General features: G+C 39.9%; 1 protein-coding gene across 1 annotated transcript in view; it reads right to left on the bottom strand.

Moving 5' to 3' along the window:
• Positions 1-24,318, bottom strand: part of FAF2 (Fas associated factor family member 2) — a 68,855-nt gene extending 44,537 nt beyond the window's left edge. The window contains exon 1 of the mRNA XM_039239743.1: positions 24,214-24,318. Within this exon, the coding sequence (XP_039095674.1) occupies positions 24,214-24,276 (63 nt within the window). The 5' untranslated portion in view covers positions 24,277-24,318. The remainder of the gene's footprint in view (positions 1-24,213) is intronic.
• Positions 24,319-25,495: the final 1,177 nt, after the last annotated feature.

Genomic DNA, 25,495 nt, shown 5'->3' with positions numbered 1-25,495 from the left:
GTTGTTTACACAAATTTGTGAACTTTCCAATTTTACTGGTTATTTTTCTTTATTCTTTTTTTAATGTTTTTTATTTATTTCTAGGAGAGAGAGAGAGAGACAGCGTGAGCAGGGGAGGGTAGGAGAGAGAGGGAGTCACAGACTGAAACAGGCTCCAGGCTCTGAGCTGGCAGTCAGCACAGAGCCCGACGTGGGGCTCGAACCCACGAACCGCGAGATCATGACCTAAGCGAAAGTCGGACGCTTAACCGACTAAGCCACCCAGGCGCCCCTTACTGGTTATTTTTCTAACTTCACCCAGTTGTGGCTAAAGATACTTTGTATGATATATATCTGTTTAAGTCTACTGGGACATAACTTCTTACATGCAGAAAACCCTAAAGATTCCCTGCCACCCACACACACAAAAACCCATTAGAATTATTAAATTAATTCAACAAAGTAGCAGGCCATAACATCAACACACAAATTTCAGCTGGGTTTCTTTACACTAACAATGAACAATCTAAAAAGGAAATTAAGAAATAACTATATTTACAATATCAAAAAGAATAAAATATTAGAAATTCACTTAACCACAGAGATGAAAGACTTGTACAATGAAAACTATACAACACTGGTGAAAGAAATTTAAAATGACTTACACAAATGAAATGACATTAAGTTCATGGATTGGAAGACAATAGTGTTCAAAAGTCAATAGAGGGGCGGTGGGTGGCTCGGTAGGGTAAGCGTCCAACTCTTGATTTTGGCTCAGGTCATGATCTCACACTCGTGAGACTGAGCCCCAAGTTGTAGCTGGGAGCCTGTCTGAGATTCTCTCCCTCTCTCCTTCTGCCCCTCCCCTGTGTACTTCTCTCTTAAAAAAAAAAAAAAGAAAAAAGAAAAAAGGCAAGACTACCAGAATCTGTGATCTACAGATTCAATGTAATACCTATTAAAATTCCAGTGACTTTTTTTGTGGCAGAAATAGGAAAACCAGTGCTAAAATTGATATGGAATCTTAAGGGACCTCAAACAGCCAAAAAAAAAAAAAAAAAAATTCTCATCTCCTGATTTCAAAAGCTACAGTAATGAAAACAGTGTGGTACTGGCACAGAGACAGACATATAGAGAACCCAAAAATAAAACCCTGCATATGTGGCCAAATAATTTTTTAATAATGATTTTATTTATTATAAATGTTTATTTTTGAGAAGGGGAGAAAGACAGGGAGAGTTTAAGTGGGGGAGGAGGAAAGAGAGAGAGGGGGGACAGAGGATCCAAAATGGGCTCTGCACTGACAGCAGTGAGCCCAATGCAGGGCTCAATCTCATGAACCATGAGATCATGACGCAAGCCAAAGTTGGGACGCTCAACCAACTGAGCCACCCAGGTGCCCCAATAAAGATTTTATTTTTAAGTAATTTCTACACCCAATGTGGGGCTCAAACTCACAATCCCAAGATCAAGAGTTGCATGCTCTACCAATTGAGCCAGCCAAGTACCCTTGGTCAAATGATTTTTGACAAGGGTGCCAAGACCATTCAATGAGGAAAGAACAGTCTTTTCAACAAATGGTGAATACTGGATGTCCACATGCAGAAGAATGAGGCTATATTCTTAACTGTGAAGATGAAGATGTATATATATCTGCCTCCAGTTCCTGACACAGTGCTCCTAAAACCCTTGTTAAGTTCTGAAGTGATAAGAGCACTGTAAGAACATCTGTTCTATTATTTGGTCTTTGACCCTGGCTGCTAAATCCCATGGACTTTCCTGGATGACAGCAGCACATTTTGTTCTAATGAGGTGATCTCAGTGGGCTCCTGGGTTGGGGCTGCTCACCACACAGACCAAGCCATGATTAGAAGCTTGAAATTTTCAACCCTATTCCCCATTCTCCAAGAGAAGAGAGTGAAGCTGGAAATGGAATGAATAATTAAGCATGCCTACATGATGAAGCCTCCATAAAACCCCCAAAAGAATGATGTTTAGAGAGCTCTGAGTTGGTGAACACATTAACACATCAGGAGGGCAACGCATCCTAACTACAGGGACAGAAGCTCCTGACCTTAGGACCCTTCCAGACCTTGCCTTATGTATCTCTTCATTTGGCTAATCTTCGAGATCCTTTATTATATCCTTTGTAAGAAACCTGTAAACAAAAGTGTTTCCTGGAGTTCTGTGTACCCTTCTAACAAACTATCAAACCCAAAGAGGAGGTCACAGAACCCCAATTATAGCTGCTCAGTATAGGTGACAGTCTGGGAGACTTGTGATTGGCATCCTAAAAGGGGCAGTCTTGTGGGACTAAGTCATTAACTTGTAGGATCTGACACTAATTCCAGATAGATCGTGTCAGAATTGAACTGAACTGAATCTAAAAGAACTGCTTGATATGCGGAAACTCCATACATCTGATGTCAGAAGTGTGGTAACAGTGTGAGAATAAAGGAGAAACACAGGAGTGTGTTTTCCCCACTCATTTACCTAACACCATATACAAAGATTAACTCAAAATGGATCCAAGACCTAAAATAAAATCCTTAGAAGAAAACAGGACAAAAGCTTCCCAACACTGGATTTGAAAGTGATTTCTTGGATATGATACAAGCACACACACAGGATACAAAAGATAGACAAAATGGACTTCGTAAAAGTTAAAAATGTGTGCATCAAAAGGTATTACCGATTGAGGCAGACACACAAAATGGGAAGAAATATTTGCAAATCACCTATTTGATAAGGGATGATATCCAGAATATACAGAGAATTCCTAAAACTCAACAAAAACCTCATTCAAAAATGGGCAAAAAACTTGAATAGACATTTCTACAAAAAAGATATACAAATGACCAATAAACACACAAAAAGATGTTCAACATCATTAAGGAAATACAAATCAAAACTGTAAGCTACCATTTTCACACCTAACAGGATGGGTACTATTTAAAAAAACAGAGGGGCGCCTGGGTGGCTCACTCAGTAAAATGTCTAACTTTGGCTCAGGTCATGATCTCACAGTTTGAGTTTAAGCCCCAGGTCAGGCTCTGTGCTGACAGAGCGGAGCCCGCTTTGGATTCTGTCTGGACCACCCCCCCCCCCAAATAAATATTAAAAAACAAACAAACCAGAAATAACAAGTGCTGGCGAGGATATGGAGAAATTAGAACCTTGTGTACTGTTAGTGGTCATGTAAAATGGTAAAACCACTGCAGAAAACAGCATGTGTTCCTCAAAAAAACTCAAGAATTGCCATATGATACAGGAATTCCATTTCTGGGTATACACCCAAAACAGAAGGCACAGTCTCAAAGAGATACTTGTATACTCATATTCACAGCAGCATTATTCAGAGTAACTAAAATGTGGAACAGTCCACTGGCAGATGAGTGGATAAGCAAAATGTGGTATACACATACTATGAAATATTACTAAGCCTTCCAAAGGAAGGAAATCCTGCAATATCCTACAACATGGATGAGCTCTGAGTATACTACACTAAGGGAAACAAGCCAATCACAGAAAGATAAATACTGTACGGTTCTACTTATATGAGGTATCTGGAGTAGTCAAACTCATACAACAGAACAGTGGCTGCCTGAAACTACAGGGAGGGAAAAGGAGGAGAGTTTCTGTCTAATGGGTACAGCAGTCCCCTTATTTGTGGTTTTCAGTTACCCTTAGTCAAATGCCATCTGGAAGCAAATGATCTTTTTGATTTGTCATCAGAAGGTTAATAGCAGTCTAATGCAACATCACAATGCCTACATCACTCACCTCACTTCATCTCATCACATACACATTTTATCGTCTCACATCATTCAGCTCATGGTTCATGGGTTCAAGCCCTGCATTGGGCTCTGTGCTGACAGCGTGGGGCCTGCTTGGGATTCTCTCTCCCTCTCTCTCTGTCCCCACCCAAAATAAACTTAAAAAAAGGGGGGGGGGCCATAATAAAACCCCCTGATGAATCACTCAATTCATTCAACAAATATTAATTCAGCATCTATCGTGCACCAAGTACATCAAATAAATCACAGTCCCAATCCCCAATAACTCCGTGGAGTAAAAAGACACATACATAACTGTATTATTATGACAATGACCATACACCAGTGGTAAACAAATCCTAAAGTCTTCCAGGGACTCCAGGGAAGACACAAAGTTTGTTTTTTTTTTTTTAATTTTTTTTAATGTTTTTATTTATTTCTAGGAGAGAGAAACAGCGTGAGCAGGGGAGGGTCAGAGAGAGAGAGGGAGGCACAGAATCTGAAACAGGCTCCAGGCTCTGAGCTGGCAGGCAGCACACAGCCCGACGCGGGGATCGAACCCACGAACCGCGAGATCATGACCTAAGTGAAAGTCGGACGCTTAATCGACTAAGCCACCCAGGTGCCCTGGAAGACACAAAGTTCTTAAGCTGAAAACAGCTGAAGTGTTTGAGTTAAGGGAGGATTACGTATAGAGGCAGAGAGGCATGAAAAAGAATATTACAGTAGGGGAACTAGAAAGTCTAGAAAGTATCACTGGAATAGAAGGGGAAAGGAGCATGGCTGGCTCAGTTCATACACTTGCAACTAGAGCATACAACTCATGATCTCAGGGTTGTAGGTTCAAGCCCCATTTTGGGTGTAGAGATTACTTAAAATCTTTAATAAAAGGGGGAGTGAGGCAGAATTATGGGATTGGACAGTGAAGTACGATTCAATCATGAGATGCAAAGATTTCATGCAATTCTAATCAATGCAGAGCAATAAATCTTAAGAGAATGACATGGAATGTTTGTTAGAAAGATTATTCTGGGGGAGCACCTGGATGGTTCAGTCAGTTGGGTGTCAAACTTCGGCTCAGGTCATTATCTCACAGCTTGTGAGTTCACGCCCAGCCATCAGGCTCTGTGCTGACAACTCAGAGCCTGGAGCCTGCTTTGGATATTGTGTCTCCCTTTCTCTCTGCCCCTTGCCCACTCGAGCTGTTTCTCTCTCTCACCCTCCCTCTCCCTCTCAAAAATAAACAAACATAAAAAAAAAAGATTACTCTAGAAAAACTAGAAATTGAAGAGGAGAGACTTGAAATTAAGGGCACCATGATAAGGTTACTGAAATAATCCAAAGGGAAAATAAAGTATTAAACTAGCGTAGAAGCAAGGGAGATAGAGTAGAGGGTTAATTAAGAGGAGTGGAGTGGATATTTTATTGGACTTTTTTTTTTATTACTTCATTCCTTTTATTTATTTTTTCTGAAGCATAGCTGACACACAATGTTATTTTAGTTTCAGGTGCACAACACAGTGATTCAGTAAGTCTGTACATTATCCTATGCTCACCGCAAGTGTAGCTACCACCATCACCATACTACTATACAACACGATTACAATTCTGACTATATTCCCTATGCTCTACCTTTCATGCCCATATTTCTTTAACTCCAATAGGAACTTACAAACACTAAAATAAATGCTTAAAAAAATTCCCCAGATATTTAGCATGAAGAGGTTTTTCTCTTCAAAATATATCCCAGGACAGTGAGAAAAGTTTTGAAATTTCCTTGGTGGGAAAATCCAAAGCCAACAGGCACCTCAGTGGTTACAATGATTTCTGCTATTTATCACTTTTGGCACACACTGTGGTTTAAAAACACACATGCACAACTTGAAACCGTTAACAACAAACCTTCAATTATATTACTTTACTATATTTTTGCTGTTCATTTTAAGCAAAAATACTGGAGAAATGGCAACAAGAGCTCCTGAATATGGGAAATGACCCCCAAATGGCCAAAAGAAAACTGACAAAATTAATTAAAAAAAATTTTTTTAATGTTTATTTTTGAGAGACAGAGAGACAGAGTGTGAGCAGGGGAGGGTCAGAGAGAGAGGGAGACACAGAATCTGAAGCAGGCTCCAGGCTCTGAGCTGTCAGCACAGAGCCTGACATGAGGCTCGAACTCACGAACCATGAGATTATGACCTGTGCCAAAGTCGGCCACTTAACCGACTGAGCCACCCAGGCACCCCAACAAAATTAATCCTTATCAATATCCACCTCAAATATTTGCTTCCATAGGAATATCTGCAGTACAGGTAATCCTCCAGGTATAAATGTGAATTTATACCACTCTGCCAAAAACCAAATATTCCTTAAATCACTTAGAAGAGTGCACAAACACTGATGCCTAGTTCATTCTGAAGAAATAACCCCAAACTTGAACACTTCAAACCAACCTGTTCACAAATACCTGCACTTGTCACATAAAGATGTACTTTAAAAAAAATTTTTTTAAAAAGCCAGTGAGCACTACTAAAGCAGTCTGTCAAAAAGCTTCCAAGAAGTCTTCTTGTACAGGAAGATTCAACATAAAGATGTCAATCACACCCCCATATGAACTTATGAATTTAAAATTTTGAGTTTTGAAAAGTTAATTATAAAGTTTTGGAAAAGCAAGTAAGAAAATTTGAAAAAACCCTGAAAAAGAACAATGAGGAACAACAGCCCTCCAGATTAAAATATAAGTCTCTTTATTATGAGTAGTACTGGCACTTGCCAAAACCAATGGAGCAAAAAAGAAAATCCAGAAACACACCCAACTACATATAAAAATTTAGTACTGATAAAGGCAGCATCTCAAACAATATGGAAAAACAGTTTAAAAAAAAAATAGACATTATTGGGGCACCTAGGTGGCTCAGTTGGTTGACTCTGGAGTTCAGTTTAGGTCATGATTTTACGGTTCATGGGATTGAGCCCTGCACTGGGCTCCAGGCTAAGTGTGGAGCCTGGTTAATATTCTCTCTCTCCCCCTCTGCCCCTCTCCCTCTCTAAAATTAAACAAACAAAAATATAATGTTTAACGGGTGCCTGGGTGGCTCAATTGGTTAAGCATCCCACTCTCAATTTTGGCTCAGGTCATGAACTCACAGTTCATGGAACTGAATCCCCATGGCAGGGTCCACACTGACAGCATGGGGCCTGCTTGGGATTCTTTCTCTCCTTCTGTCTCTGCCTCTTCCCCACTCCATGTGCGTACTCTCTCTCAAAATAAATGAATAACTTTAAAAAAAAAAAAAAAGGACATTATTTCTTAGAACAGTTCCAGGTTTACAGAAATATTGAAAGTACAGCCCCTCCCCCCAAAAAACCTTCTGTATGGCAATAAACCACCATATGCAAAGTGAAAGACCTAGGAATAATACTTACAAGTTACTTCATGAACAAAGGTTAACATTCCTAATACACAGTTCTTAAAAACAGAGAAGGAGCAGGGGCGCTTGGTGGCTCAGTCTGACTTCAGCTCAGGTCACGATCTCACAGTTCATGGGTTTGAGCGTCGTATTGGGCTGTGTGTCTCCTTTCTCTGCTCCTCCCCCACTCGCACTCTGTCTGTCTCTCAAAAATAAATAAATGTAAAAAAAAAAAAATAGAGAAGGGGCACCTGGGGCCGACTTTGGCTCCGGATGTGATCTCACAGTTTGTGGGTTTGAGCCCTGTGTTGAGTTCTGTGCTGACAGCTCAGGGCCTGGAGCCTGCTTCAGATTCTGTGTCTCCCTCCGTCTCTGCCCCTCCCCTGCTCGCGTTTCGTCTGTCTTTCAAAAATAAAAATAAAAACAAATAATAGAGAATAAAGAGGACAAAAAGCTGACAGAAAATTAAATTAAAGCTATGTTGAGTTTGCCTCATATACTATTAGTAGAAGCACAAAAGAGTACAATCTTTATGGAGGAAAATTTGGCAATATCTAACAGTTACATATGCATATACATAAGCACACACTAACAAAAAATAAAGTCATGAATAAGGCTACTTATTACCCTACTATTTGTAACAGCAAAAGATCAGAAATAACACAGATGTCCATCAACAAGGATCTATCCATACATTAGAGTTCTCACACACCTATAAATGTGAAAGAGAAATAATTCCCTACAATGCTATGCAAAGACTACAGGAGACATCAGGTATAAAAATAAGATGGAGAGGGGCGCCTGGGTGGCTTAGTCGGTTAAGCGTCCGATTTTCGCTTAGGTCATGATCTCGCGGTTCGTGGGTTCGAGCCCCGCGTCGGGCTCTGTGCTGACTGCCAGCTCGGAGCCTGGAACCTGTTTCAGTCTGTGACTCCCTCTTTCTCTGACCCTCCCCTGTTCACGCTGTCTCTCTCTCTCCTAGAAATAAAGCATTAAAAAAAAAAAGATGGAGAAAAGTGTGTAATGTATATCACTGTTTATCTTTTTTAAAAGGGGAAGTACTATATATATATACATAGTACATTAAACAATGGAAAGATACATTTTTAAGAAGATTTTGAGTTTATCTGTAGCAGAAAGGAACAAGGTATAAGAAAGGAATAGATGCTCGATTTTTATAAAACATATTCATAAATATATCTATATTTACATTATATAACATATATTCATAACTATTTACAAGACAAAATTTTTTTTAAAAGCAGCAGCAGAAGCACCTTGGTGGCTCAGTCAGTTAAGTGTGCGACTCTTAAAAAAAAAAAAAGTGTCCCACTTGATTTCAGCTCAGGTCATGACCTCACAGTTTGAATGTGAGTCCCACATTGGGCTTTGCACTGTGTGGAGTCTGCAAAGGATTCTCTCTCCCTCCCTCTCTCTCTGCCCCTCCCCTGGTCATGCTCACGCTCTCTCAAAATAAACTTAAAAAAAAAATTTTAATGAAAAAATAAAAAGCAGCAGCAACCCCTAAACATGAGAAGCAAAAGTCAAATAAATGTACTGAATTGGTGGCATAACAAGAGAGAAACTATCCTAAATGACTTTAGAACAGTAAACTGACAACACACCCTGCAAAAACAGGGGCTTAAATTGTTTTACATAATCATACTGTTGTTACTAGTATGCGTATTGCTACTTTGAGAAAGTTAAATGTTGATTATGTGATAAAGCAAAGGAATAATCATGTTGTCTCATTAAGAACCAAGTTTCTGGCATGAAGAAAGAAGACAGAGGTAAGGTGTAGAGCTGAATTTGAATTGGTAGCCCTCAATCTGATCTGGAAATATCAAATTGTTTTATTACGAAATAAATAAATACAAACATATTTGTGTGTCTGTATATATATGTATTCTTAGTTCTGTCAACTGAAAAGTTCTAGACCAACCCAATAGCAACAAAGAGTCATAACTCTAAGGCCTATAGCATCTAAATATTATTTCTTCCCCACCAAAATTGAGCTTTCTTAGAGAACAGGCTAATTCTAGATCTAGGCAGAAATTCTAAAACCTACTTAAGATGAGTTTGAAACATCTTATGTCAGAAAGCTAAACAACTATCAAAGATTACTGGGACCATGACAATAAGACAAAATTAGAAACAAACACAAGGCTCTTACAAACTCAAAAGGAAAATCTCTTCTCTCTGAAAAAATAATTGTGTAAATATTAGGATTTAGAAAAAGTCATCAGGGGGAGCCTGAGTGGCTCAGTCAGTTGAGCGTCCAACTCTTGATTTTGGCTCGGGTCAAGATCCCAGGGTGGTGGGATAGGGCCCAGGCCATGATGATCCCAGGGCGATAGGCCTCAACTGTGGAGCCTGCCTGGGTTATGCTCTTTCTCTTTCTCTCTCTCTCTCTCTCTCTCTCTCCCTCTGTCCCTCTCCCCTGATAGAGTTCTCTCTTAAAAAAAAAAAAAAGAAAAAGGAAGGAAGGAAGGAAGGAAGGAAGAAAAGAAAGGAAGGAAGGAAGGAAGGAAGGAAGGAAGGAAGGAAGGAAGGAAAGAAGTCAGTCAGTCATCAGGAATCAATCCTAAAGAGGAGCACCTGGGTGGCTCAGTCGGTCAAGCATCCAACTTTGGCTCAGGTCACGATCTCACAGTTCATGGGTTCAAGCCCCGTGTTGGGCTCTGTGCTGACAGCTAGCTTAGAGCCTGGAGCCTTTTTTGGATTCTGTGTCTCCCTCTGTCTCTGACCCTCCCTTGCTCACGCTGTCTCTCTCTCTCAGAAATAAACAAAAAACATTAAAAAATTTAAAAAAAAAGTCATCAGGAATCAAACTAAAGAGGAGCACCTGGATGGCTCAGTCAGTTAAGCACCAACTTCAGCTCAAGTCATGATCTCATGGTTGAGGAGTTTGAGCCCCACGTCAGGCTCTGCTGACAGCTCGGAGCCTGGAGCCTGCTTCAGGTTCTATGTCTCCCTCTGTCTCTGCTTCTTCCCCTCTCACACTCTGTCTCTCTCAAAAATAAATATAAACATTAAAAAAATTTTTTTTTAAATGGAATCAAACTGGGGCGCCTGGGTGGCTTAGTCGGTTAAGTGTCCGACTTTCGCTTAGGTCATGATCTCGCGGTTCGTGGGTTCGAGCCCCGCGTCGGGCTCTGTGCTGACTGCCAGCTCAGAGCCTGGAGCCAACTTCAGAGTCTGTGTCTCCCTCTCTCTCTGACCCTCCCCTGCTCGCGCTGTCTCTCTCTCTGTCCTAGAAATAAAAATATTTAAAAATAAATAAATAAATGGAATCAAACTAAAGAAAACTTGCAATTGTCAAAGATGGCACAACTGAGCCTCAATAAGTACAATGGCAATAAGTTACAATATATTAAATATATTTAAATTCATGAGTTCATACCAATACTCAATTTTTTAAAAACATCACTGGTTACTTTTGGAGGATGCTAGTAAATCAACATATTATTTAAAAACTAGTATGAAAGCATCAAATGCTTATCCTGCCTTTACTGTACATACTATATAACTCAATGTAACTAAACAGATGAGGGAAATATATTTTTATAAAGTAATCCCTATTAAGAAATGAGAAAATTAGAATGTCTTCATTTTGTATGTGAAAAAGCTAGATAAAAGCTCATGAAATATAATATATTAATATTTCATGGAAAATGTGTTTAATAATACTAACACTGGTCCCAATCTGTCAATGGTTTGGGGTTGTCACCTGCCTCATAAAGCAAAACAGAGGGTTTGTCTTCTGGGAATACGGAGTCGTCTTCTCCTTTGAAAAAGCCTCCTACATAGTTGGCTTTGGCATCTTCTGGGAATATGGAGGCAAACTGAGGCCTCATGAGTCTGGGTTTTCAGCTGAGGTAGAGAGAGAAGACAACGCTCATAACCAGAAAGTCCAGAGCTGGATGGATTTAGTTACCTCCAGGACTTATTATGGTTAACCCAGCCTGGGCTTCATGATAGTCATAGAAGTGGATTCATTAACAACAAAATAATAACACAGTTTCCAGAAAAGAAAAAGGATACTAACACTCTAAGCTAAGTTTGAATTTTTTTAAGTTTATTTACTTATTTATTTATTCCGAGAGAAAAGGAAGAAAAGACAAAGAGAGAGAGCATGCACATGTGACGGAGGGGCAGAGAGAGGGAGAGAAAGAATCCCAAGCAGACTCCTCGCTAACATTAACAACTCGAGGCTCGAATCCAAGAACAGCAAGATCATGATCTGAGCCAAAACCAACTGAGCCACCAGGTGCTCCTATATTTAACTTTTAAGTGAACAAATTCTACAAAGTTTAATTATCAACACTTAATTCTCAAATCACAGGTTTAATTCTGTACAGTTGAGATAATATAAGGCAAGTTTTCCATATGTAAAATCTTTTCTATATCCTCTTTGAAAGGACTTTTACTCCTTCAAATATATTTTGGGTTACCTGACTAGTGAGTTCTTATCTACTAAATTCTGAGTTTTAAAAGGGACAACAGTTTCACAAATTCTCAAGTCCACCCTTTATTAAACACTCCCCAGAAAAATAAACAGAAATATAAGAGAACATGTGCACAACTGAACATTCTCCAGGACTGGGTAGAAGCCCGCCCCTTTTAGGTCTTGGAATAGGACAGAACATGATCAGAGCCCATCTGGGCTGGGAGAGGTTTGGGCAGCTAGAAGGGAGCCCTCCATCCTCTGAGTGCTGAGGGGGTGCTGGCCACTGTATGACTGAAGTCACTGGCTACCACTGACCCGGAGCCTTAGGGACTACTTTTCCAGCTTCTACCTGTCAGAGACCTGATGGAGGTGATGTGTGGCACTGAGGGGCCTGGGCTCACACAGTACCTATGCATCAGGCACTTTACATGAATTGTCTCATTTATTCCTTTTAAGAACTCAAAATACCCTTTCATGTTAAGAACTTATACTAGGAATAGAAGGGAGCTTCCTCACACTGATAAAGCACATGTGAGAAACACAGCTAAAATGATAATGTGAAAGACAATGCTTTCCCGTAAGAACAAGAAGACAAGGATGTCTGCTCTTGCCACTTCTATTCAACATTGTACAAGAGCAATTAAGCAAGAAAAAAAACGGCATCTAGATTGGAAAAAAGTAAAACATTACTCACACATAACATGATCTTGTATATAAGAAATCTATTAAAAAAATAATAGAAAATGAGTTCAAAAAGGTTGCAGGATACAAGATCAACATATAAAAATCAATTCTTCTATACACTAGCAATGAACAATCTAAAAATAAAACAGTTCCTTTCACAGTACCATCAAAAACAATAAAATATTTAGGAATAAATTTAACAAAAGAACTGCACACAATTTTTGTACACAAAAACTATAAAACTTCACTAAGAGAACTAAAGGGGGAAAAAAAGACTTCCCATGGTCATGGATTAGAAGACTTCAGGGGCACCTGGGTGGCTCTGTCGGTTAAGCGTTCAACTTCCGGTCAGGTCATGATCTCATGGCTGGCGAGTTTGAGCCCCATGTTGGGCTCTGTGCTGACAACTCAGAGCCTGGAGCTTGCTTCAGGTTCTGCCTCTGTCTCTCTCTGCCCCTCCCCTGTTCTCTCTCTCTCTCAAATACAAATAAACATTAAAAAAAAAATTTTAAGCCTTAATTTTTTTAAGATGGCAGTAATCTCCATATTGATCTACAGAGTAAACAACAATCCCTATCAAAATTCCAGCTGCCTTTTTTTGCAGAAACTGACAAGGTAATTCTAAAAATTTGGAAATTAAAGAGACCCAGAATAGCCAAAATAAATCTGAAAAAGAACAAAGTTAGAGGATTCACATTTCCTGATTTCATACTTACTGCACAATTACAATAGTCAAGACAGTGTGGTAGTAGCTTAAGAATACAGATCAATGGAATAGAAATGGGAGTCCAGAAATCTGTAGTTACGGCTGACTGATTTTTCAACAGGGGTTCCAAGGTCATTCAACAGGTAAAGAATAGCCTTTTAAATAAATGGTGCTGAAAAAATTGAGTACTCACATGCAACAGAATGAAGTAGAACCCTTCTTATATCCATTAATTAAAAACTGATCAGGCCTTATATACATAAGACACCAAAAGATACAGATATGACAACAAATGGACAAGCAACAAAAGGTAAAACAAATAAATTGGGTTTCACCAAAATTTAAAACTTCAATAAACACCATCAAGAAAGTGAAGACAACCCACAGAATGAAAAGTATTTTTACCATTGATATATCTGATAAAGGACTTGTATCAGAATATATAAAGAACTCTTACAACCCAACAAGCCATGTAACTCAGTTAAAAAATGGGCAAAGAATCTGAATAGATATTTCTCCAAAGAAGATCGACATATGGCCAATAAACATATGAAAAAAAAGCTCCTCATTTTAGTCATTAGGGAAATGCAAATCAAAACGAGATACCCTTTGACACTTACCAAGATGACTACAAAGATGGATGATTAACAAATATTAGTGAGGATGTGGAGAAGCTGGAACCCTCACACACTACTGGTAAGGAAAATGGTGTAGCTGCTTAGGAAAAACAGTTTGGCAATTTCTCAAAAAGTTAAACAGTTACCATGCGACCCAGATATTCTACTACTAAGAGAAATGAAAACATGTCCACACAAAAATTTGTACAGAAATATTCATAGCAGCATTAATAATAATAGCTAAAAAGTAGAAGCCAAATGCCCAATGAACAAAATGTAGTTTATTCACACAATGGACTATTATTCAGCCATTAAAAGGAATGAAGTACTGATATAGGCTACAACACTGATGAACCTTCTAACTGTTAATGGGCACAGGTTTCTTCTGGGGATGATAAAAATGTTCTAGAAGTAAATAGTGGTGATGGCTGCACAACTCTGTAAATATACTAACTGCGTATTTTCAAAGGGTTAATTAATGGTATGTGAATTATAGCTCAATAAAATTGTTATAAACCAAAAAAGATCCCAAGAGACCAAACTAGAAAACTATTAATAATGATCATAAAACATTAAGAAACAAGATAAAAGATCCAAAATCTTAAGATTAATGTACAGAATTCAAAAGCCTTTCTTTGTATTAGTAGCCATTTAGAAATAAAGAAATGTTCTATTCATAAGTGACCAAAACTATAAAATACCTAGAAATAAATTTAATAATGAACATACAAAATTTAGATAAAGAAAGTTACAAAAAATATTTTTAAGTTTATTTATTTATGGGGGGGGGGTGGAGAATCCCAAGTAGGCTCTGCGCTATCAGTGCAGAGTCCAAGGCATGGGTTGATCTCACAAACTGAGATGATAACCTGAGCCAAGATCAAGAGCCAGACACTTAACCAACTGAGCCACCCAGACACCCCACAAAAAATATTTTAAAGGATATGTGATACATCTGAATAAAGAGATGTACATGTTCCTGAATGTCAACCAGTCCCAAATTAATATGCATATATAATGCAAGTCCAATAATCCCACAACAGCATAAAATGATTTTTAAACGTATATAAAAAAGCTTGTAAGAATTACCAATAATTTTTCAAAAAATAAATAGGCAAGGAGTCCTATCTTTCAGATATTGAAACAATATAAAGCCTATTGTTATTAATTCAGTAATGGTACCAGCAAACAGGTTAGTGAAACAGAATACAGTATGATAAACAGGACTACTCCTAGTGGGGGAAGGGATGGATTATCCAGCTAATTTATAATCTCTTCTAGAAGAAAGTGAGCAATTTAACAAATGAAAGTGAAAAGATAACAAAATCAGAGATAAAAGATATCATGAAACATATTTGCTATATGTGACCAATATCCCTTTTTATATAAAATAGAACCACAAATCAGTAATAAAATGTCATGAAGAAAGGACAGACAGGCAGTTTACACAGTAACAGTAAGTAGCCATTAGAAGCTTAGTCGGGAGTTTATGGAACAATGGGATTCAATCTTAAAGTAAGCACTTTTATTCTGCAACCAACCTGCCCAGAAAGCAAATTCCCCATACCTGAAGACACCTGCTATCTTAAAAAATAGAGGCTCAAAAGCCAATCCTTGTCTCCAATGTTCCTTATTCTAGCATAAGCTATTCAAACTTGACCAGAAAACAAAACCAAATATTAAACACCACTACCACTAGAAATGCAAATTAAAACGAGAACCTTAAAAATTTCAACCGAATCGACAAAACTTCAAAAAGATACTATCCAGGGGCGCCTGGATGGCTCAACTGGTTAAGCATCTGGCTTCGGCTCAGGTCATGATCTCACTGTTTGTGGGTTTGGGACCTACATGGGGCTCTGTGCTGACAGCCAACTCAGAGCCTGGAGACTGTTTCAGATTCTGTGTCTCCCCCTCTCTCTCTCAGAAATAAATAAAACATTTTAAAAAACAACAACAAGCTACTATCCAGTGCAGGCAGGGGTATGGGGAAACAGGTCCTCTCACATCCTCTTGGTCAGACTGTGAACTGCCAAAGATCCCTAGGAAATAACCTACCAGAGGTATTAAAATGTGCAAAATACATTTGTTTTGACCGAATAACACATTTTTTAGGATTCTAATTTATTTCTATGGAAATAAATATCAGCAACAACCCTATATCCATAACTACATCTCTGAACATCTCCTTCACCATCATGTTCTCACTGAAACTTGGTTTTTCTCTGAAGATACTTCCTCTGAAGCCTTCTCTCTCTCATTTTCTCTCTCCTATCTGTAGGTATGGAAGTGAGAGAACTGTCCTTTTATTCATTCCCACTTTTGGAGATTCTTCTCTTTTGGGGCACCTGGGTGGCTCAGTTGGTTAAGTGACCAACTTGATTTCAGCTCAGGTCATGAGCTCACAGTTTGGGAGTTCAAGCCTCATGTTGGGCTCTGTGCTGACAGTGTGGAGCCTGCTTGGAATTCAGCCTCCCTCTCTCTCAGCCTCCCCCCCACCCCCGAAATAAATAACTTTTGTTTTAAAAAGTCTACTCTTATGTAGAGGAGGATAAGAGGATTATCACGAGTGATGATGTCCTGACTTAGAATCATACTTTTGACTTCTTTTGCTGTGTTTGCTTTCTTAAAACTGACACATAGCTATTGTAATTGGCCCTATTCACTTACCTATAGCTGAAAACAAATCAACACTTAGGGGTGGAGAGGCAGTGCTAGGTGGTAGGAGAGAAGAAGAATCCAGAATTCTGGATTCCAATCTAAGCTTGTCACTAATGACCTTAGGTAAATTACCTACAGATCCTCGTCTCCTCACCAATACCAGAACCTACACCATTTATCTTTTGAGAGGAATCAATGACACAACGAATCTAGAGCACTCTGGATAGAGTACAACAGATCCTAGAACATGGAAGTTGGGGGCACCAAGCTCTACGCAGTTGAAAATCAAGTAAAACTTTGGACTCCCCCAAATTAACTATTAATAGCCTACTGATGAACAGAAGCCTTGATAACACAGCTGATTAACACATATTTTGTAGGTTTATATGTATTATATACTGTATTCTTACAATAAAGTAAGCTAGGGGAAAGCAAATGTTATTAAGAAAATGATAGAAAATATATTTACAATACTGTGCTGTATTTATTAAAAACAATCCACTTATGAGTTCAAATACATATTGTTCAAAAGTCAACTGTAAATGCTCAACAGATGTTTAAATGACATCAATAACAAAAACACCTTCAAATCTCAAATTTTCTTTTTTATGTATTCTTGCTCTACAGATGATCTAAACAGTTTCAGGGCTTTAAATATTATCTACATGCAGATGATTTCCAAATTTGTATTGCTAGCCTAGATCATTCTCCTGCACTCAGTACTAGTATATCCAGTTAGACATCTTCACTTGGATGTCTAACAGAAACCTCAAACTTTACATGACTGAACTCACCCCCACACGCAAATGTGCTCCTCCCATAGACTTCCTTATCCCAGTTAATGACTCTTCCATTTCTAGTTAGTTAGATCAAAAATCTGAGATATCCTTAATTTCTTCCTTTCTCTCTCACTTCACATACAATCCCTTGGAAAATCAAATTCACATCCATTTTACCTTCAAAACATATTCTGAATCCATTTACTCCTCATGACTACTTCCTACTTCATCCTGGTCCAAGCAGTGTTGCATCACTGCAAAAATCTCCTAATTGGTCTCCTTATTCCTCCCTTCTCTTTGTTCAGGCTTTCCTCAAGAAAACAGCCAGAGTAGCCCTAATAAATCATAAATCCTGTCATCACTAAAAATCCTCTCATCTACCCAACTTGTTTCAGAGTTAAAGCCAAAATCGTTACAGTAGCCTACAAGGCCATCTGTGAACTAGCCCTGCCTTCAATTCTCTGAATTGAAGACTCCTACAATTTTCTTAGTATTTTTTAGAGAGATAGCACAAAAGTGGGGAGAGGTATAGAGGGGAAGGGAGGGAGAGGGAGGAGGGAGGAAAGGGGGGGAGGGGGGAGAGGAAGGGAGAATATCCCAAGCAGGCCCCATGCTCAGCATGGAGCCTAATGCCATGAGCCTGGGATCATGACCTGAGCTAAAATCGACAGTCGGATGGTCAACCAAGCCACCCAGGCACCCTTCTCCCACTACTTTCTTCTTCCTTCTCTCAGCCACACTAGCCTCCTTGCCATTCCTGAACAAGGTCCCTAGGGGTCATGCCTTAGGACCCTTGCTGCCTTATCCCCTCTATCTGGAATCCTCTTCCTCCAGGTATCCACATGATTTGTTTAGTACTTCCTCCAGATTTTCACACAATTAACACATTTTCAGCGAGGCCATCCCTTGATAATCCTATTTAAAATTAAAACCTGGGGCGCCTGGGTGGCTCAGTTGGTTAGGCATTGTACTCTTGATATAGGCTGATCTAAGAGCTGTGAGACCGTGTGGAGCGTAGAGCCTGCTTGGGACTCTCTCCATCTTTCTCTGTCCTCCCCCTCTCAAAATAAACTTAAAAAAATGAAATTAAGTACTTTCCTCAAAATTCCCTATTTATTTCTTTCCAAAGCATTTATCACCATCTAACACAGTATATATTTCATTTATTTATTTTGACTCTTCTCTGTCTCCTCCACTAGAATGTGTGCTTCAGAAGGGTAGGAATTATATTTAATATTTTCTTGTATCCTGTGCCTAGAACTATACTAGCACATAGGAGGTGCTACATAAATAAAAGTTGATTAAGAATGGGATAAATGTTTATGTACAAGGATATTCACTGTAGCATTAGTAGTATGAAACCAAAAAATGAAAACAACCTGACTGTCCCTCAATGTTTTAAAAACCACACAGTAATAACTATAATAATGTTTAACATTCAAGTGCTTAATATTGGCTTTAGATATAATAACATTTAATTACCGAAATAACCCATATGAGGTAGGTTATAGTGTAAGGACACAGATGAAGAAATTAAGGCAGAAAGGTTAAGTAATTCGTCCAAGAGGACAAAGCTAATAACTGGAAAAGCAGGATTCAAATTCAGACTGTCTTACTTCATGGCCAGTCTTCATGACAACTTACTATGCTATGCTTTCATAATTATAATATGATCCTACTTCTATTAAAACAAAGACAGCAGAAGCTTAACCAATGAGAATAGGACTTAATAGTCAATTAATTAAAAAGTAAGGGGTGCCTGGGTGGCTCAGCCAGTTAGGTGTCCAACTTCGGCTCAGGTCATGATCTCGGGTTCCTAAGTTCAAGCCCCCCATCTATCTCTGTGCTGACAGCTCAGAGCCTGGACCCTGCTTGAGATCCTGTGTCTCCTTCTCACTCTCTCTCTGGCCCTCCCCCGCTCATGCTCTGTGTTTCTAACTCTCTCAAAAAATAAACCTTAAAAAAAATTTTTTTAAGGTCATTTAAAGTGGAAAATAAAAATATTCCATAATTTCATTTAAAACATAAAGCACACAAATTTATGCAGCAATCTTTTGATGAAAGTCTACCTTTTTCTTTAGGAAATGGGTCCACTGGGGCGTCTGGGTGGCTCAGCCGGTTAAGCATCCGACTTCGGCTCAGGTCATCATCTCACGGCTTGTGGGTTCAAGCCCCACGTCGGGCTCTGTGCTGACAGCTAGCTCAGAGCCTGGAATCTGTTTCAGATTCTGTGTCTGTCTCCCTCACTCTCTGCCCCTCCCATGCTCATGGTCTGTCTCCATCTCTCAAAAATAAAGGTTTAAAAAAAAAGGAAAATGGGTCCACTGGCATTCTTTGGGAGTCTTTCTAGCATAAACCATATCCATAGATACGGATTTAATTTAATTTAATTTCTTGGACTACAAGAACTGCAAGCACTTGCCAAGCAGAAAGTACACAAAATCTCAGTGATTTTTCCCAGAGTCATCTTTATACCTATCTTGCCCACACCTCACTGAACAGCAATCTTTCAGCACCTTGACCCTATAGACCTTTTCCAAAGCATTTAATTAATTTTCAGATAAAGTTCTCAGATAAAAACTCTTGCACTGTTATTTTATTGGTTGATGTATTATATTTATATATTATATTTTTATGACAAATATAACCAGCACACAAGGGTATGGAAGCAAACACAACAGACTATTGTCAAGAGTACAACTCAACTGGTAAAAGCAGAAATAACTTGGACATGTTACAGAGAAGATCTTAGGAAATAGAAGCCATCTGTTCCAACTAAGAGTCAAGTGAAGAGCATGTGAGCTTATACATTAAGCATGTATATCTGTATATGGAGAAGAAAAAAGTATACAAAGACACAACGAACTGGGAATAAGATGAGATTTAATCACTCTTTTAAACAATTTTACATTGCTGACTTGCAAAAAGTATGCATTATTTGGTAGATTTTTTAAAAGTAAAAAACAAAAACCAATGTGAATTAGGGAATAGTCTCCCCGTTTTATAGATGAGGAAAGATTCAAAAAAGTGGGAACACGCCCTAGGTCACAGGACTCATTAGAAGCTAAGTTGAAAGGCTAATTCAGGTTTGCCCCAAGTTTCCAAGCTCATAGCTTTCCTACAATACAAAATTCCCTGGCAAAAATTTCTTTTTCATTACTCTTTATTAGGTAATAAAGAGTCAGGGGCACCTGGGTGGCTCAGTCGGTTAGGCATCCGACTTCGGTTCAGGTCATGATATCATGGTTCGTTGGTTCGAGCCCCGCATCTGGCTCCGTGCGGACAGCTAGCTCAGAGCCTGGAGCCTGTTTCAGATTCTGTATCTCCCTCTCTCTGACCCTCCCCTGCTCATGCTGTCTCTCTCTCAGAAATAAATAAAAACATTAAAAAAATAAAAATTTAAAAAAAGGAGTCAGATGAAGCCAACAAGAAAGATTTTTAAATGAATTATAAGCTTGATTCTACAGCCGAGTTCAGGCTTACCTTTCTATAATTAAAAAAAAAAAACAAAGATCAAGCCCTAATATTCATTTGAAAGGACAGAAATTTTTTATTCCTGTACAAAAGCAGAAAGGGATCATTTCTTCTTCCACTAGCCATGCATATAGCTCCTTTAGTCCGTTCCCTCTGTCCAGGTCATCTTTCGCCAGGTGTTCAAACAGCAACTTAGAAGCAGTAAACCAAGGCGCTAGGGGAGTCTGCTATATTTGGAAATTTAGGGAAATGGACTTCAAATAAAGTAACCTTACCATTACCTGCATTAATTCTTAAAAAAAAATTTTAATGTTTATTTTATTTTAGAGAGAGAGAGAAAGAGAAAGAGAGAGAGATAGAGAGAATGAGCAGAATCTGAAGCACTCTCCAGGCTCCAAGCTGTTAGCACAGAGTCCGACACCAGGCTCAAACTCACAAACCATTAATTCATGACCTGAGCCAAAGAAGCACTTAACCGACTGAGCCACCCAGGTGTCCCTGCATTAACTCTTAAAACCTCATCTCTTCCATTTGCAACAGCTGAAAACAAATGTGTGCATTAGTTATTCATAGTCAATTGGTTCCAAAACAAACAGGAGAAAAGGATAACTAGAAAAAAACTAAGAAAGCACGATAAATATACTCTACGGAGTTCAGTCAAAACACGTATCACCAAAAAAAGTGAAACAGAGGAAACCTAAGATTTCTAAAATATTTTGCTTTTGCTAATTTCAATATATCAAATGAAGCAACATGTTGAGAACTAGTTCCTAACAGTACCACCTTTTCTGTCCTAACTTCTATGGACATGCCAAGCACATGCTCCTTACTATTAGTGAAGCAAACCTGAAGCCTAGAGTTATGCCACCCTCTAGTTGAAAAAACTTGTGATGGCTCCCTATGTATACAGATTAAAATTTAATTCTGCACAGCTTTGAAAGGCCTCCAAAATCTGGCTCTAATTCACCTTTCCAATCTGATTTTCCACTTCCAATTTTCTAATCCATCACAGCCAACACTCCACACTATTCCATCTTCGTGCATTGCTCGCTCGAGCCATTTCCTAAGCTTTGAGCCTCCTTCTGCCTACCACCTGTTGAAATTCTATTCCTCCTTCAAAATTAGCAAAAGTCCAGATCCAGACCAATTAGATTTCTAATTCCAATTCCATCTCCACTATTTAATAGACTAATGAACTTAAGCAAATACTTCAATAGATCTGTTTCCTCAACTAGGAGCAGCCATATCATCTATGACACTTTACAAACATTAGCATAATAGTTAAAAACTATCTCACACCATGCCTAAGGCATAATAGATACAATAAATGGTTAACTAAGTCATCCTTCTCTCTCCTCTCCTCCTCCCACGTCCATCAATACTCCTAACCCTTCCCTTAATTCCCACAGCACTTTCTTTATACCATATTACACTATGAGCACTAATATACTGCAGGATACTCACTGTTCATGTATGTATGTCTATATGGCTTCTCCAACAGGTTATAGGAAAGATAGTCATGGGTATGGAATTCTAAATTTCTACTACTTACTACTTGTGTGAGTTATTTGATCTCTCAGAACCTGTTTCTTCATTTACAAAATGAATAGGAATGAATTCCTTACAGAGTTAAGAGGTTTAAAAAAGTTGTGTTAAATACCTAATATAATGCTTGAACCTGGTTACGTTTCAAAGCATAATAGCAACTGAATGATGAGCCTGATTCAGCAACTGCTTAAGGAACACATAAATGCAAAATGCATTTGCCTTAGTAAATCAAATTTCATAAAGAAATTTTTTTTTTTTTAAAGTAAGTTCTACACCCAACATGGGACTTGAACTCACGACCCTGAGATCAGGAATTGCATGCTCTACTGACTAAGCCAGCTGGGGACCCCTCATAAATCAATCTTAATACACCTTTAATCTACTACTCACCTCTTACTGATTTAAATGTCTAATGAAAACAAAATGGAGGTACCTATGTACTTAACCTCAGAAATACTACCACATATTCACGTGTTCCCAATATCAGACTAAGTATATCATGACATATAACTCAAATCACCCCATAACACTTAGTCTGGGAGCTTACCCCTGAAGAGTTGGAAGGGGTAAAATGGTCTGCCAAATTAAACAAAACTCTGAAAATAAGTGGTCTACTAGCAAGAGGAAGCGGGTTGTCTGATGTTCATTCATTCTGATTCTAATCTGCCGTGTCCTCAATTTCTTTACTCAAACCTCCAATAAAATGTCAACTATTTCTACAATAGTATTTTTCTATTATACCCTTCCCACCTCAAAATTATAGTGAAATCTAATCAAAGAAATCACAGAAAAGTAACTTGTTTAAAAAAAGGCTTAATACCAAGTATTTGCATTCCACTCTCAGCTGCACACTGATCCTTACACAGGTGGTACAGCATACAAGTCAAGATCACAAAGGTTTTGGAAAGAGGGATCTGGCTTTAAATCTGACACCACCGCTAACTGGCTGTGTAACCTAAGTGTATTACTTCTTAAACCTCATTGCTCATCTGTGATACAGGGATTGTAACAGCACAAACCTCACAGGGTCGCTGTGTTAAATGTGATCATGCATGCTATCTATGTATTTAGCAAAGTACTTACAATATCATGGGTACTCAATAAATGACTTTCGAACTAGCAGCGCATGAACACTAAGGTTCTTTTGGTAAATATTGCTGAATTAATGAATGTTTAACCCATTTCCTATTAGGGAATAGGAGTACCACTAACTTTAATTCTATCTTAAGTTAAATAATGATTAATAGTAGCAATGCCATGTAGGAACATTTCAGTTTACAAAGCCCTTCAAACATCCATAAACTTATTTCATCTCCACAACATCCTTAGGGGACAGACATTTTTAAGAAAAGTATTTTAGAAATAAGGACACTGATATCCATGATAATGGTAATTAAGAGACAAAGTTACCCGCCCTAGTGGTCTCCAACCAGATTCTCCAGGTCAGAGATAAGTGCTTAGTGCCAAAAGTTCTTCACACGACAACCACTAAAGAGAGGCAGATTTCTGCAAGTTACCACCCACCTCAAGCACAGTCAAGAACAGGAGTCCAGGATTAAGCCTAGGGTAATAAACCAAGTCAGAAGCCACCGATGACACTTAAAATGTTGCATTGTTTCCTTACGTGGTGTCCTCCCATACCTTTAGGGCACGGGGACCACGTCGGCCCCCTCCCCCACCAGAGCGCCCAGTACAGGGCCAGGTACCCAAGAAGCCATCAATAAATATTTGTAGAAATAGCATGGGATGCTGGTAGGTTTTCCAGAGACCCGAAACGAGGCCAACTCCGCGGTGGGGATTAAGCATCTCGGTAGATCTAGAGTCGATGGGCGGAGAGGGTCCGACGGGTAGCCGGACTGGGAAAGATAGTTGAGGACGGGTGCCGCGAAGGGAAACTAGGGAAGCTGACCCACTGAGGGGAGAGGAGAGGGCCGCAGCCCTGGCTGGAAGGCCTGGGACCGACAGAGGTTCGGGGGCCGGGAGCAGCAGGGCAGTTGGAGTCTGGGGGGAGGGGGCCGCCGCTGGTCTGAGAAGAATCTCGGGCCCAATGTGAGGAGGTTTCTGGGCTCCTCTAGGGGCCCATTCCCCAGCCCGTGGAGGCATTTGCTGCACCGAGTACTCGCTGCTACCTGAAACTGCAGCAGCTTCTCTGTCTGCTCCTGGGTTAGATCCCGCTCCTCAGGCGCCGCCATTTTGCCGCCGCCTCTACGCTTCTGACCCGTCCGCACCGTCACCCGCCGGAAGTGACCTCAGTGGCAACCACGTCCGCTCTGAACCGCCGCCGGCGCGCAAGTGCGTCTGCGCATGCTGGCGCAGCTTGAGGCTACCGGCTGATGTTCCATCTGATGGTGGTGACAGTTCCTGCCGTCAGAGGGCGCCACTCTCCGGGCAATACCGAACACTTCCGGAAATTGCCGAGGGACCGTCGGTACCAGTCGCCCTTACGATTTAGGCGGCGAATGGACCTGCCCGACGGAGACCCAAGACTCCTGAATAGATCGCAAAGAGCCGAGAAGTACCCAGTGCTCCTCGAGAAGCTCCGGAAAATCCCGAACGCCACTTGGCCGATTTCGCCTGGTTCCTAAACCATCTTCCCGCGGTCTTCAGTATTCCTGAATATTTTTTAGGAGATTGTGCCTTTCTGAAGTATCGGCTGTTGGATGTTTGATTGCTTCCTTTACGTTTCCAAAAGCTCCTAACTATCTCTCGGTAGGTTCCGAAAGTTTCTGAATAGTGGTTGGGTATTTCTGATGCTGCCTTGATCTGAAGTTGGGAAGAGCCTCAGCCACGTGGAAATCGTGGCTTCAAAGTCTCTTGCTAGGATTGTTTGGACTTGGCTACCTGGGTCTTTGGCGTTTAATGGCGCTACCAGCCTTGGGCAGAGCTTTCCAGCCAACCTGGTGGCAACTCTGCTTCTGCCTGCCTCAGGCCACTGGCCCATCTTCCCTGTTATGAACAGAAGGAAGATCCTGGAGTAGGATCGGGATACTTGAGCTCAGGGTCTAGGGCTCACCTGGCAAAGCACTGGACCTCCTTGGGGAAGCCACCCCTTCTCTGGGCTCCATTTTGCCACTGGTGGAATGAGGCTCTCCCAAACCCGCTGACATCCTGCCTCAGCTGCTTCTCCTTGGAAGTGGTCCCTCACCCTTTCCACTGTCTTATTTCCGTCCTTCAATGTCTGACTTTCTCTACACTTTCCTTGCACCTTCAAACTGCCATCTCTCTTTAGACCTCTCTCGTTCATTTCCATTTTTCTCCTGCTATTTTCCTCTGTCTACCCTACAAATGGTCTCCAGAAGGCAGAGGGGTCTGGGTCTGGTGTATGCATTTCCTCACTATCTGTGTGCCTAGGAAGTTACGCTGTCTCCCCATCTGTGGAACCCCACCCCTACCCACTTCTCAGGATTGATC

Source organism: Hyaena hyaena, unplaced genomic scaffold (genome assembly GCF_003009895.1).
Source record: "Hyaena hyaena isolate Hyena2069 unplaced genomic scaffold, ASM300989v1 scaffold_160, whole genome shotgun sequence".
Lineage (NCBI taxonomy): Eukaryota > Metazoa > Chordata > Mammalia > Carnivora > Hyaenidae > Hyaena > Hyaena hyaena.
This window is presented reverse-complemented; position numbering and strand designations above follow the sequence as displayed.